At 32.2% G+C, this 16,427-nt stretch overlaps 2 protein-coding genes across 3 annotated transcripts in view; one reads left to right on the forward strand and one right to left on the reverse strand.

Moving 5' to 3' along the window:
* Positions 1-221: 221 nt before the first annotated feature.
* LOC148281042 (uncharacterized) lies at positions 222-8,862 on the reverse strand. The gene is made up of 3 exons (XM_088227352.1): positions 8,617-8,862; positions 4,648-4,857; positions 222-275 (listed from the first exon to the last, which is right to left on the reverse strand). The coding sequence occupies exons 1-3, from the start codon at positions 8,743-8,745 to the stop codon at positions 222-224; spliced, it is 393 nt and encodes a 130-aa protein (XP_088083478.1). The 5' UTR covers positions 8,746-8,862.
* A 653-nt stretch (positions 8,863-9,515) lies between these two features.
* rdx (BTB/POZ and MATH domain-containing protein rdx) overlaps positions 9,516-16,427 on the forward strand; it is a 277,849-nt gene continuing 270,937 nt past the window's right edge. The window contains exon 1 of one of the 2 annotated variants that reach the window (XM_088227369.1): positions 9,516-9,718. The gene's annotated coding sequence lies outside the window, so the exon portion shown is untranslated. The remainder of the gene's footprint in view (positions 9,719-16,427) is intronic. The other variant, XM_088227368.1, reaches the window with a different exon arrangement.

A 16,427-nucleotide genomic window follows, 5' to 3' on the forward strand; every position in this document is an offset into this window, starting at 1 on the left:
TAAAGTTTTTTTAAATTTTATTAATAAATAATCTCAAATTATTTTATTTAAATAGTGTGGGAATTGAGCCAACATAATATGTATACAGCATGTGTGGTAAACCCTGTCACATCCAAAACCACAATGATCGGTATGAAGCACTAAGACATATTGCATATGTAAAAAAATAATATTTAGAAGCATTTTAAAACTAAAAAAAGATTGTAAAACCGAATGGTTGCTTACTTCTGAAGGGCAGAAAACAGTAGTGTGGAGGAGGCAGCTATCTGTGCGCTCTGCAAAAGAAACCAACCATTTTTGTCAAAAGTTTGAAATCCTTCAAAATTATTTTTTTTAATAAGCCATAATGTCATCTTACTCATACCGATCATTGTGGTTTCGGATGTGACAGGGTTTACCATACACACACATATGAGATCTTTTTATTAATAAAAAAAAACTTGAATTAGCTCTTCTATTAAGTTCGACAACATGTACTTTAGTATGTGGTGTCCCACAAAGGAATAAATTCATTCATAAAAGAAAATAAATCCTCGTCCTTGAAGGGTAACGCTAAAATGAAAAAAATGTTTTAACAAAGAAAGATTTTTGTGTTCATATAATTATTTATTTTTGGTATGTGTAAGTGATGTGTGGTACTGGTGTGTATTATTGATTTTTTAAGAAATAAATTAATACACATTATCTACATATTTGGAAGTGACTTGCACACACTTTAATTTAAGTGAAAACTACTTAATGTACAGAAAACTTTCCTACATTACAGCAGTTTTTTATTTTGTTTCACTGCGACCGAAGTCTATTGTGACAGGTCACTGCAAGTTAGTTCTCGCCCTCGCAAGCCTGGGTCTTTTAAAGAGCCTGGTTGCTGAGTGGGAAGGATGAGCGTTCTATTATTTCTATACCTCTTCCGAGACCCAGCCTTTAAAGTAACTGGCAATTAGACAGGGGGGTTAATGCTCTCACATACTTAGGTTTAATCAATGGTCCGCCGAGAAAGCGACTTCTTTTGTATTATAAAGCATCACATTCACGTAGAATGTGTATAGGTGTTTCATCATTTGCACTGCGGAACCTACATCTAGATATTTCAAAAAGGTTCGTTCTAATAAGGTGTTTATTCAATCTGCAGTGCCCCTGTGATAATACTCACTTGATTGGGTACGTTTCATTAGGTCGAAAGCAAACTTTTGCGATTACCTTTTTTTTAGCTCCTTCGCATGGTGCTGACCAGATATTTTTTTCCAGGGCATTGTAGAGGACTTCAGGGCCCATGACCTAGGTGCATTACGAGGAACACATTTGGGCAACCCACGGTAGGGGTTGTGTGTGTAGGTATTCTAGGTTAATTTAGAATTGATCTCAACTGAGCTCAGGGCTTTTAGAGCTGTCCGGCTGTCTTAGAGAAAAAATATATTTTTCAAGTTTTTGTACTGCTTGTGCAAATTAATTTATAAAAAATAAAATTATGGAAATGAGATGTTCAGTTCCATCATGCACGTAGCAACTTTACAGAAGGGCCAATGAAAGCTTTTTAAAAAAAATAATTAAGAATCTCGTATTTTAAATTTCACATCAAAATAATATGTATGTATGAGATTTTTTTATTCATTAAAAAAAAACTTTAATTAGCTCTTCTGTTGAGTTGCTACATGTCGCTCGGTAACTTTTTCCTTTCTAGCGTTGATATTATAATTAAATGGATAGGTGAGTATATGAATTCATCATTGTTTTTTCATAATGTACACTTTATTTTAATCTAAATATACAAGTTTCCGCGTTCATTTGTGAATAATTATTGTTGTGGTTAAATTTACTTACATAACTTGTAATATAACTCTAAGGGGATAGTATAAATGTTAACTCTGATGGATACATATTATGTGTATAAATATCCATTTGAGTTGTATTTTTAAAATTTGAAAATGCTTAAAAAACCTTAAATTTTAGAAAAATAGATTCATATATTATGACTTATAAACTAAAATAATACATAACAATAATAAAAGTGGAATCAATAAATTTCTATCCAGCATGTTGAAAAAGAACTTCTCAATAGTTTAATGTAAGTACTTAAAATGTTATTCAATTTAAATCATATTAGGAAAAAGTTTGAAAGAAAGCGCACACCCGTAATCCAATTTTAATAATTACAATATTGATATATCAAAATAAATTTTTGGCACAACTGTCATAAAGAAAGGTCGTGACATTCCAAAATGCTGCCTTCCTATAAAGAACATGATTTGTCCTTTTAAAAATTGTTTTGGTATTAATAAGTTACACCTTTATATGACAGCAGTATTGTAGTTGAAATAAAATGACATAGTTTAAAACCATAAGTTATTCATACTATAATCAAACCGATTTCAAATATGAAACTTCTACAAATTGATAAGATAAACATAATCTTTGCGTACCCATAAATTGGTTCTACTATCTTACACAAGGTTTAAAAAAACACTGGTTTTATGTGACATCAATATTTAAAGTTTCATGGATGAGCAGAAAATTGTTGTTCTACTATTTATTTCAATAGTAAAATCAAATGACTGCTCAAGAATATGATAAGCCAAAAAGGGTTGTGGTCCCATGGCTAGTGTTGCAAACTCACGGGCCGGAGGCCCGAGGTTCAAACCCCACTCTACCCCAGCTTGATTTCCATTTTCTAATAGTGCGTTATTTACAACTCGTTGAAAATGGCCACAAAATTGAAATATTTGGGTAGATTAGAACGCTAATATGTCTTTTTCAAAAAAATTCATGTTTGTATAGTATACATAACTTTTTTTTTTTGCTGAATGATTTATTAATATACACATTTGGATAGTCCATACATACTTGAATTATTTTTTTAAAACTCCAACTAGACAATACAATGCTCAATGACTAATAATTTAAGAATATTTTAATAATATTTACAACTTAGAAATAATATGTAATGGTTAGTCAAGCATTTTTTATCAGGGAAATTAACACAAAAATTAAAATTATAAAAATAAAGCAAATTGTGCACAAACATATATTGAAAAACCAAAAATGCTGTCATTTACGTAGTTTCATAATATGGTTTCAGTGTTATTGTTTACTCAATAAATGAATACATACAGAAAATCTACCGTTATAGAAAATAACGAATCTATTATAGATAGCAAGTAGAATATAATGTTAGGTAGTCAAATAAATATGTTCACAATTTGTGCGATGCAAACTTAGGGGACTCAGGTGTGGTCAGGGGTACTTCGGAAGGATGAATAATAACAGGAGCATAATGCTTCACAGGAGCTGCTTTGTGAACCAGTTGAGCTCTTAATGCGGCCTTTTCTTCTTCCTCTCGCCGTATTTGTTCTTCTTCAGCCAATCTCTTTAACATTTCGTGTTGTTCTTCCTTTTCTTTGATTTTCTGGTTGAACAAATCTCTCTCGCGAGCTCGTATCTCTGTAGTCAGTTGCACTTGACACGGTTCTAAAACGGGCCTCTCTTTACGAGTCGGGACAAATGGTTCCTTAAACAAAACTAGGGGAGGTCGAGCTTTGAATACAGGATGATCCTCGGAAACATTTTCCTTGTTTTCTTTCTTAGAATCGCACTTTTTATCGTATACTTTTGTTTTCGGCGAAGAGATATGGCTTTTTTTAATAACGGAGGGTAAAGGATTGGCGTGAAACTCTCTCATCTTTTTCTCCTCATCCAAAAACTTTTGAATTTTTTCAAGTTTTTTAGTTTTCCTCTCTTTATCCCTTTGCTCAAATGAGAATGGCTTCGGTTTGCACGGGTGGGAAGTTGTTTTCTGGTACCATGGAACACCAGAATGTCCTACACTAGCATGGTCTTCCAACTTATCAATCAATTGATTGGGAAACTTCATTCGCTTTTGTTTCAACACAACTGTGGGTTCAGATGCTTTTGGGACAGACTCTAATGAACGGGAACGATGAGACATGAATGTCGGTGTTTTTGGTACAGTTACCAGAATAGTTCTTTTCGGTAACTCAATTGGTTTTTCCAGGATATGTTTTGGCACAGGCCTTGCGGTAAACACAATTTTCTTCTCTATCGGAACTGGTTTCTTTCTTATTTGCGTCAAATTAAAAGGCTCAGGTTGAGTAAGTGGTCGTCTTGTGGTGGGCGGATTAGGAATTCCTTCCAAAACTCCTCTTGAAATAGGATTTGCTCTGATATGAAATTTCTTTATTTCTTCTACTTCAAGGTCTTCGATATCTTTTTGCGATAATGCCGTTACTGGACGTGTTCTAGTTTTAGACAATAGAGCGGGAGACTGCGGAACTGTCAACTTTAACAATTGATTTTTTTCTTTCTTACGGTTAATCGCAGTTTCTAATGTTCGATAGTCTTGTTTCTTAGGATAAGAATGGAATCTTTTCGGAGTATCTCTTTGTAGATGATAAATTGCTTCAGCCATAGAAACAAATTTGGAGGTGACATGTAAATTAGATTGTGAGGAGCATGTTGAAAATGACTTAAGCGATTTGGAAGTGGATGTGTCATAAATATTAGTAGTCGATAAATATTAGTAGTCGATTGCACTCCTTCTCGAATGGATGTATTGAGATTCATGTTTCTTATCCCTTTGTTCACTTCAGAGATATGTTTACCAACTCTAGAATTCTGCATTATAGCACTTACCGACATGGATCTTCTCCTGAGAACTTTCTCTTTTATTTCCGGCTCATTTGGGGTCAAAATTTCTTCTTTTATATTGACCTGACATTTCTCCGGTGTGGAAGGAATCTCATTGGAATCCTTAACATGTTCCACATCCTGTACCTTCGGAGAAATCAATTCCTTTTTTATTTTGATAGGTCGTACGAAATTCTCTTTGTTTTCATTCTGCGCCTGAAAATAAAGTGATAAATTGTTAAAAAAACATTCAATATGGAGTTTGCAAGCATAAAATATTAGGAATATACAATGTTTATACATATGAGGGTATATTCCCTTAAAGCAATTTATTCCTACCTACCTGAACCATTTCATGTGAGAAAATATATGGTAAATGTGAACATACTGTGTAATAGAATCATTTGCATTTTTTTTTTATTTATAAAACTAGATAAATATGCTTATTTTTATTTAATTTAAAAAGAAATAGCGATTCTTTTAAATAAAAAATCTAATTATAGAGACGAGGGGTTCAAAGTGGAGGGAAAGGAGAGAAAAGGAAAAGTCTAATATTCAGATAGTAATGTTTTAATGTTATTTTCACAAGCTAAAAATAACGTTGAAAATATAATGTACCTATATATTTAGAGGGGATTTTTACGATTATATGATATAACTATCAATGTATTCAAAACAAGTTTTCATTTATAATATAGTTTTCAATAATTATATAAATAACAATCTGGTTTAAAAATGAGCACTTACAAAACAGCTCACAGTTGGCATCATGTCATTTTGATGTCACACATTATGACCACCAACTGCGCTTCTAATAAACATCGGGTACAAGCTTGGTGCCAAAACGTCATATGTACCGTTTGTCCCACAGGGCGCGAAACGCTTCATTTTCAGGTGATTCAAAATATGCTTATTTTAAACATTAGTAGAAAGTTTATCCGACATTGCCCAAAAAAATGTTTATAATGGTACCATCATAATTTTTTGCTTATTTAAAAGTAAAAATAATAAGAAAACCTGAAAAGACCCTATTGTGATTTAAATGTGAACAATGAATGAAGGCGGTTTTTTGACACTGGAGGGTAGACTATTCTATAACCAAGCTGAGAAATAGGAGTCAAAATAATTAGATATCTGCTAAACCGAGGAATGGAAGAAGTAAGCTCTGAATTAATGTTGGCTTCATATTGATAGTTACAAGATAAGTCTATTTGGCGAAAATGAACGGTAACGTGAGACGAGGACGACCAAGGAAGACGTGACACGATCAGATAAACCAAAATCTTAAGCCTGGTCATGTCAAAAGCAGACAGAACCGAAGGGCGTGTATGACAAGATATACGAATGTTGAAGAAGCTAGGAATGTATGTCAAGATAGACGTGTGTAGCGGTCTATTCTCTCTGCCTACCCCTACGGGGAAATGGCGTGATGGTAGTAGTCATATTGATAGGCAAGAAAATCTGGAAACTTTTAAGCGAGTGCACACTGCTATAAAGTTTACCACTTACATCATTAACCTGATCATGCAACCCTAAATGCTTGTGTATAATACCTAAGTTTTTGACTGAAGCCATGGACGGAATTTCTGTGCCATTTATTTTGAAAAGAGTGAGTGTGGGAAAGCCCGCTTTAGAATACATTTTATAACAACCAACTAATACAATTTGGGTTTTTGTTGGATTTATGAGAAGTTCATTAATTTTTGTCCATGAAGAGATGTGCTTTAATGCGTGAGACATTACATGAATAGCTTCATCAATGTAATCGGATTTGAAATTAATTTACATCTCAAAATGAACAGAAATCATAAAAACAATTTCAAACAAAAACTCTTATAGTAAGGCAGCACCAGAATGTCAACTTTTCAATGTTTTATCTACATATTTTTACAGTTTAAAAAAAAAATGCATGGCGGGGTAGCGATGGGAGTCGGGCAAGCCCCATGAAGTGGCTAAAACACTTGCCTAATACACGAGGGTTACGGGTTCAATTTCATACAAAAATTTTCTCAAACCTAGGTGTTATATACTTTAATTCAACATGTTAATTCGACCTTCTGGCCTATTGTGGTGCTTAAAAAAAGGTATAAGTATTATGTGTGTTTTAGTCCAAGATACTATTGTGAAATTAAAGGTCCGAGATTTGCAAGACAGCTGGTATTTGAGGTCGCTGGAAGACAGAACAGATCAACAGATGTAGATGAAGAGATCCATTGTTTTCGTAATAAACTATTACTACACACTAAAGTTTGTATACAAATGTGTACCTACACTCATGTGCAGATGAGGGAAAATAATATATTCTTACTTTTTTCCATCATACAACGGGACCTCTTTTTACACAATAGAAAAAAAAATTAAACATTACTTTGACAATGCATAATAGTAATATAATAATTATCTATTAATTTTTAAAATTCTCTACACCGCTCTTTTACTTACTAGGCGCAGAGGTACGCGAGGAAAAAGGGTGGAGTTGCACGACTCTGCAGAGTATGAATTTAATTTATAACACAGGAAGAATTTTTGTTCAAATCCAGTAAACCTGAAAATTTGGATGGAAATATTACACGGGCTTTGGATATCCCAAGCAATGAAAGTGATGTCGTACCACATGTGCGTAAACTGGTACATCTATTGTCTGATAGTAATAGTGAATACTCTTTGTTATAATTTTATTTTGTTGTCGTGTTGAAACTGTGGACGAGTAAGCACGAAATTCAGCATTGATGACACGAAAAAATTTCAAAATCTCTATATTTTTTCTATTAAACATTTAATGTTTAAAAGAAAAAATAGAAATAATAATTCCTAACTTAGAAAAAAAAGATTCTTTGAAAAAATATATTCATCCAAAAAAAGCCTCAATTTAATGAAGTAATCACATTATTACACACACGATACTAATTTCTTAAATAAAATTATAATTAAAATATTTGCTTTTCTTTTGTTGCTTGTTACCTAAGACAGGCAATTTAAGCACCCTGAGCAGGCATCCCTTCATTTCAAAAATGACCTTAATTGTGGCATCTATAATTAGTGTCCTGACTCCTGATGAACAGACAGGTATGAATAGGTGCGAAAGTTTTCACGGTCACTGTTATCAATGTGTTTCTTTTTTGGGTGATACCGTGTGTGATGGATTTGTTCTGATGTTTCGGCTACCATTGCAGGAGCCATCTTCAGGGAAACTGAGTTAATGAGTTACTCAGTTTTCCTGAAGATGGCTCCTGCAATGGAATCATCTTCAGGGAAATAGTATCATCTTCAGGGGAGTAGCCATCAATCATCAAGTAAATCAATGGTATCATCTTCAGGGAAGTAGCTATCTTCAGGGAAACTGAGTTAGTGAGTTACTCAGTTTCTCTGAAGATGGCTCCTGCAATGGTAGCCGAAACAAATCCAACAACACACACGGTATTACCCAAAAAAGAAACATATTGAGACAGGTATGTCGAAACCGGTAGACAGAAAAGTTGGTAAGTGGTTATATGTATTTTAGGTGGTAACATAAGTCGTGTTCTTTTTTTCAATAAATCATTCAAAATCATTAAGCGTACCAATATTATACAGGGGAAGATGAATGGAACATTCCTCAAGCAAAGTAATTACTTACAGAGTAAATTTAGGAAGTAGGAGCTTTCAATTTTTGACATCATCCGTTAGACGTCATTTAAAATTCATTTTCATAACTGTAAAGTTTCTGGATTCAAACTGGCTAAGAAAAAAAACTTTGTTTATAGTTATTTACTTTAGATAATTTCTTTAAATATTATGACTATTGTTTGGCGTAATTATTATGTATAAAGGCGAAAACAAGATCACTTTAAAACACACAAGCTAATTGATCGAATACCATTTTGCCATCACGGCAAAGTAATATGTATTTATAAAAACACCAATATAAGTATCTATGACGTTAACGTCAGCAGCAAGATTAAGAATACTTTATTTTCATAGTTGAACAAAAGTAACCTGTTTAGGAATACCGCGTCCATTGGCGTTTTCGTGGTCCATATCGAAGTAAGCGTCAGAGAACTCCTTGTCGTGTATAGCGTCTAAAATATCTCCAGATGAAGGCGCTATAAAGTTCCAAGGATCCATATTTAACTATTTCAAAATTTGATAGGCGGATGCAATAATACAAGAAACAATAATGATTGACAATAACCGATTTCACGATAGTCAACCAGCCAACCGTTCACAATATTCAAAATTTGAACGTTGTGCACTACAGGAATTGCCATGTGTTGAAATAAGATTGATTAAAGTAGAAGTAGGAAGGAACAAACTAACAGATGTTCTGAGAGATAAAAATGCGCGAGGTAAAAAATATAAAAACATTAGTTTTATCCAAAAAAAACTAACATTTAATGAGTAAATATAAAAATATGTAAGAACCGTAGACTAGAAACTTTAAAAGAGGTTAATTCACGTAAACAAAAAATAAGAATATTTGTGAATAAAAAGTCAAGATAGATTTTTGCTCTTGATGTTTTGTTATTGTTCATATTGTATTTTGTTTCTTTTCTAAGCTGCAACTAAAGTGTTTTTTTTTTATCTTATCGTTGGACTTATTCCGTTTATACCAATTGAAATAATTTCATGGAATTAAGAGTTGGGAAGTTTTATTTATGATTTTTCCAAAACTTTCCATACATCCAAAATAAAATTCCAAGCCGCAACTTCAAAGAACACTATGTAAAATATTATCTTTTATTAAATTCTGATTTAAGAAGTATTTATAACAGTCAGCAGCTTACAAATTACGTACACTTTGGCCGGGTTGTTTGATAGTAATAGATAAAAATCAAAAGTAACTATAGAAGTAGGTACTTTTTATCACGAGAAAAATTAATACTTCCAAACTACTTAGATTCCCTTGTTACTAGCAACACCGCTCGAAGTGACTTTTAGGCAGTCTAAATTTTCAATATTTTTGTTATAATTATCTATATTTTATTAATTAAGTGATTTACTGTGGTATATTTGTTAAAGTGTCGGTTCATACGTTGTGTTTTATAAGTGACCAAAAATTTGAGACCTTCATCACTTAATTTGGTTTGCATGCTTATTGGTGAGTAAATAACCTAAACGATTTTCTTTTTGTCCTTGACATTTCTGTATTATTATTATTAACTTTATTAGGATAATACAATTTACGTTATGTTATTTTAAACTGAAGTTGAATCTCTTTTGCTTGCCAAATCCCGAGAGAAGTTTTGTGTTTGAAATTTGTCAGATGTAACCATAAACCTTTTATCTGAATGTACCCACATACGTTTCTCGTGACAATAGTATTTGTCGGGTTTAATTTCGCTCTTTCAATTATTTTGCTAACGTTCTTTGATTTTTTTACATCCGTTTAAGTCGTCTAAATCTTCGACTGTAAACTGGCATTGTTAATAAATTTGAAATAAAAACATTAGGAAACCTATTATGGAGATCTAAGAAGTTTTGAGTGATTTTTAAATATCATAATTATCTTATCTTGTATATATTTATTAATTTAATGAATATTATTTTTATTTATGTCGTTTCTATTTTCTTCCACAACCATCAACAACCTAGACTCCGGCTATTTGTGGAATTCTATTTACAGTAACTCACCCAACTAACCTCACTTATAACTTCAATAATAATTCTTTTCTCATTTTTGATGTTAGAAAAACTATTATATTATAAATGTATCACTTTATTTAGAAATTCAAACTAATATTGCCGGTTATCTAATAGAGATTATCTGTTCTATTTAAACTAAATAGTGTTTTACATATTTTTTTTATTGAAATCTGAAACCAATTTTACATCAATTTTAACAATAAATAATTTACACAAATTTACAGCTCCGATATTGCTGATTTAAAATTATAGCCAAGGAAATGGTAATATGGTATAGTTAACTACAACATTTATGTATTAAAAAAAAAATGTTCTTGTATCTACTGTACTGAATTTTATTCCTCAAATAATAGTATATCAAAGGTACTTTCAAAATTTCTTTTAAAAGCAATTATCTGAATTAGTTGTACTGGTTAATACGCTTTATTTTTGTTATAATTATTTGTATTACCTAATTTTTATTTTTTAAATACGTGACTATAATAAACACCTACAAGGTGTGCCATCTTTTATGTCAATATGTAAACATTGAATAACTTTGTCATTTTTTTGAAACATCAATTTAGTACAATTTAAACCATGAATTGCCTCAAACCGAAACGACACGCCGAAATATGGATTCTGTACTTTCGAAATAGTCGTTCAGTTGTGTTAACTCAACGTGCATGTTGTCAAAAATATTGTGACCAACAAGCACTGTCTGACAACACTATTTGTCATTTGGTATCGAATTTTCTTCAGCACGGGACAGTGGGAGATCATCCACATGCTGTTCATCAATGCTCAAGACGTTCCAATAAACTGGTTGAAGCTGTCTTAGAGAGTGTTGCCGAGAACCCACATGTGTCGTATCGTCACCGCGCTCAGCATTTTGGCATCAGTGGAATCATTTTGCGGCACATTTCGAAGGATGGTTTGCATTTGTTTCCGTATAAACTTCAATTGACTCAAAGAATAATGCCGATAGACTGTCTACGTCTTTGGAATACGGCCGACGAGGCCCATTTTACACTCTGGCGCCGTTAACAAGCAAAATTGCCACATTTGGGGAACGGAGAATCCGCACAAAATCCATGAAACACTATTGCATGGCCAAAAAGTTACTGTTTGAACCCGGACAGCGTCACAACACACTTCCCCATTCCTACCGTACGCCTTGATCGTAGACCTTGACCACATGTATGGAGCTTAGTAGTACAGAAGTATCAAGGAATTAATGAAGAATTTTGAGCAATAATAAAAGATCAGATGTTTAATGTCACCCCTACTCTGATTTATATTAACAATTATATGTATTTTTTAAACATTCTGAAACCATTAAAATTGATATAACTGTAAGTGATTTTAAATAAAATATTTTTTTAAATTTTATTTACAAGTGAATTTGAAATATGTAGGTTTACATACCAAATACATACATCACTGCTTAATATTTTTTATTAAGACATAATAACCGATAATTATGAATACATATTATAATATATGACGATAATAAATAAATAATTTGGTTAGGTACTCAGAGTAATAATTCTCTAGAGAAGCCCGTAAGCTCTATTATATAGAACAAAGCGTTCCAAATATTTGGTTTGGTTTTTAGTTTAACAACAAACGTGTAATGGACGATTTCAGTTAGCGCTCACAATTCTCTACCTGAATACCTACAGCCTGTTGTATTGCTGTAATCTGTAGCCATCATCGTGGTCAATAATCGTAGAATGGTTTTTCTCCGTATTTTCGACTTTAAGGTTATTACTCTAAGGTACTAGGTACCTATTTATTTCATTTTTTCAAAGTATGTTTAGCTAATCATACCTAATCATTTTGTTTTTGTGGTTATCTTATCAGAAGATAAAAAAGAATCTCCAAATCTTTGATTTAACTCTCTTTTTTAAAATATTGTAATTTTTTGCTTGCATTACATGGCATACAAACATAACATAAAACAGTAAAATAATAAATAAAAAAATCTTACATAGGCATAGCCTGTGCGTGGGTACATGATTTAACAGTTTTACATTACAGCACACACACAATAAAAATACACAGTATAAATATTTTAATATAAGAAAAGAAAAATAAACCAAAAAGAACAAATAAAAAAGCAATATTTCCCAAAAAAAACAGTATCTCTAATAAATTCTTGTAATTTGTTTATGAAGACTTTACTATCAAGAGGCGGGGGACGATATATAGTGGAGGGTTGCATATATTTTTTTTCATTTTAGTAAAACTTAAATAAACGGCTTTTGAGTAGTAAAATGTTATTGTGTCATATTAATATTATTGATAATTTCTGTGTTAAGAAAGAATGTGATACCATCATGTGAGGTATGTTTGAAAGTCTCTGTATGCATAATATACCTCGGTAGATAGAAGGGAATGATTTCGTTTTGTCAATTATCTTTAAGAATATAATTCGGTAAAATACAAAATTCACAAAAAAAACTGTTTTTTGCAATCCGACTTAAAGTTGAGGCGAAGTATGAGAAGTATCTGGTAATTAGTAAATGGTTCCTTTTTATTATTGTAGCGGAATATCATCAGCATCTCGGATTTTCAAAACAGGGGAGTCATTGTCTTTTCTCACAAGTATATATATTTCCATTTCTAGTCCATATGAACTTATAACTGGTGTTTCCCAACCTTTTTTGTGTCGTGCCCATTCTGAGCCTTTACAAAATTTTCTGGCCTTCTATGTAACGTATATATAATTTTAAATATTTAAAAAAATGAAGAAACTTAAATGATAGGTTTTAGGAAGAAATTATTAGGAAATTGTCTAGGAAACACAGTAAGTTAATTTTCAAAACATGATGGAGAACTGAAATTTAAATATGAAATAATCTTAATGAAAGATTTTTTTATATTATTTTTATCATCATTCGCTTTCCGCATCTAATGGTGCATAGGGCACTGCATTGGTAGACCGATTGCAGCGTATCTTGATCATTTTTGTTTCATGAAGTTATATTTTGTTATATTATTTTGATTATTAATAATTATATATTTTTCAATTTAGTGAGATTCATGCGCTTGTTGCTTGCTGCAAAGAAATTTTAATTTAGTTCGCTTCAGTCTCAAGTCTCCCGTTGTGCATATCCAGCTGATTTCTTTTTCTTTTCGCAGCAAATAGTTTGACACATTCACATTCAGCTTTATATGAAGATGGAAATGGTAACAATAGTTTTCTTTCTCATTTTTCAGTTCGAGTAGCGACTAACAATCGCCATACGATTAACTTATTCTCTATACTCGTGTTCTTAGGCTTCTTTATAACTCATTGGTGCGAAGCAGACTTGAGTGTGGATCTCTGATCTGGGCGCCCCACGAATTGAAGTACTCTCTTATGCTGGAGATGGTTCAGAAAATTTTTCTGAGGTATCTTTACTTAAGGGAGTGTGGATACTATCCGTGGTTGTACCCATCTGACTTTATACTGAGAATGCTTGGCTACAATAGTTTCGAGAAAAGAAGAAATGCATACTTGCTTATGTATTTTTTTCGATTAATCCGTGGTATTACGATCAACATAGGTGTAATGGAGAGTATTTTTTTTTTTATGTTACTAATGACCACCTTAGACATAGGCAGTTTAAGCTGTTTTATCTTCCTGCTTGCAGAACCAACCTGCTGATGGTAATGCCAGTAGGAAGAGCAATGTCTTTACTCAACCGTATCTCTTCGGATATCGACATCTTTCATATTAGTGAAAAAAAGTTCAGAGAGGAGAGCATCCTTTTTCTATAGTTGCTGGGTATTTTTATTTTACCATCTTCGTATATTTAAATTTTAGCAATCATTTTTTCGTTTTTGTAATGTACATAAACGTAAATAAAATAAATAAATTTAAATTAAAAATAAATATGAAAAATAAACTTAAATACTTAGCAAGTACATTTTCTATTTATTTATTTATTTGATGGACTTATGCAGTCCATTTTAACATTGGTAGATACAATTTCTTACAATAAATACAGGCACTTATAAAATAAAAAACAACTGAATAAAATTAAAGCTAGGACAAAAAAAAAATTTGCCCAAACAATCAAATTGCCCCCCTGTGGGGCGTGAGCCCCACGTTACAAATAATGTCATGGAAGTTTTATTGAAATTTACAGACATTTCAACAGAGGTAAAGAATTTCTTTAAGAATGGAATGTGAAAATAAAACAACAAAATATAAATTACTAATTTTACATGTAGCAAAAATGCTATAAGTTGATGTACAAATATGTAAAATAGAACCGGGTTGTGGTCCTATGGCTAGTTTCGCGAACTCACGGATCAGAGGTCCGAGGTTCGAATCCTACTCTACCACAACTTAATTACCATTTTCTAATAGTGAGTTATTTACAACTCGTTGAAAATGGCCCCCAAAATGGAAATAATACAAATGCAAATTTTTATTAATGCATATTTAAAAAAACATGCTGGTAAAGCAAAGAAAAATATAGTTATTTTTGTGTATTCGAAGTACCTTATGAAATATATATTTTCCTAACAATATTTTGAGTTTGTCCAAATGTTAGTAGATATGAACTGGATTTTGCCCTTAATGGAGTTATTAAGATAACATATTGCAATTGAGACGGAGGACATTTTTGGGGATAAATTATGGAAGTCTAGGCATTTACAGGGTATATTACTTGTCATTTAGCTGGTATGAGCGTTAAAGGTTTCAGATTTTTAACTTCATAAAAATGAACAGACGGAAGAATTAGAAAAATATGCATGTTCAAACACACGAAGAATGGTGAATATAACACAGTGCGTAAAGTGGCCATCTAAGCCAGCCAATAACAGGTCATACGACCTGCAAATGCCTGGATTTCCATATTTCCTTCTCTAAAATGTTATCCATCTCTGTTGATATGTTAATGTATTTTTTTATTTAGAACTTGATAACGTTTTTTTATAATCTTGAATACAATTAAACGTTCATTAAGAATATTATATTATGTAGTACTTTATCTACCTTTAGTTTACGAGAGGAGGGCATGACCTCCTTCAAATATAGAAAGTAGCGCAGGTCAACAATGTCCATCTCTCTCTGTGCCGTAGTTTGTGGGCGGCGTTAGAAGGAGACGGCGCCATTCGCTGCTTATCTCCCCAGCTGACGACTAGCGCGCCATTTGACCGATAGATGGCGGTAATGTAGACAATATGGAAGCGTATCGTGCCGGAAAAATGCTTCACTTAATTATTAAATTCAGTAAACGATTAAGTTTTTTGAGTATTGTACTTTTATCAGATCGCTTAAAAAATGGGCCGTCAACCTACATAGCTACGCTAAAATAATGTTTGTTTATTTTTTATTATCAAGCAATTTCAGAGTGACATCGAACTTGAACAAATTATGTTTTCCTTTATTCTGCTTCTGAGCCGATAATAAATTATTCAAATTACTGTTTTAACATAGAAATTCCCCATATTATTATAATATATGCAGTATGCTTAGTATTTTTAAAATTGTATATAGGTAATACTATATTCATAGAATTAACACTAGTCCAGAAGGAGCGTAGAATCATATTTGAATACATCGGACTGTGTCCAATAATTCCCCCACTATGCCTCACTTTCGCCGCGCGCATTCGTTATGCCGCCGCGTAATGTTGCACGATGGGAAAAAATATAATTATAACAAAATATACAGACGCGATCTGCGGGAAGGATTAATTACCTTGGCCCAACCACTCACTTGAAGCTAGCTCAAAGAAACTTTACCTTCCTGGCTCCGAAATTTTTAATCAACTTCCGGCAGCCATGAAAAACTCCACAAGTGCCAATGTATTTAAGACAACTGTTTGCAATTGGTTGCTGCACATCGATAGGGATGAGGTTGTCAATTTTTTTAAAGTTAGAGATTAGCATTTAGCAAAAATTTACAAATCTGCTTTCCTTCCATACTTTTACTTTTATTTGCTTTTTATATATCTTGATATTTTTATGTTTTTTCATTATGTATTTTTGTATTAATTTAATTTAGTACGTACTATTATTTGGCATATGATTTATTGCTCCTATTTCTTACTATAGTATTGAGTGAGTTTCTAGAAAACATATCTCAATTATCATTTCAATTATGTTTTTATATATATATTATTTTTCTGTTGATTTCAATGATACTCTTATTTTGTTTTTTTTTAACACTACTATATTTA

Source organism: Micrasema longulum, unplaced genomic scaffold, assembly GCF_059751315.1.
Source record: "Micrasema longulum isolate JH-2025_06_02 unplaced genomic scaffold, ASM5975131v1 h1tg000501l, whole genome shotgun sequence".
NCBI classification, from domain to species: Eukaryota; Metazoa; Arthropoda; class Insecta; order Trichoptera; family Brachycentridae; genus Micrasema; species Micrasema longulum.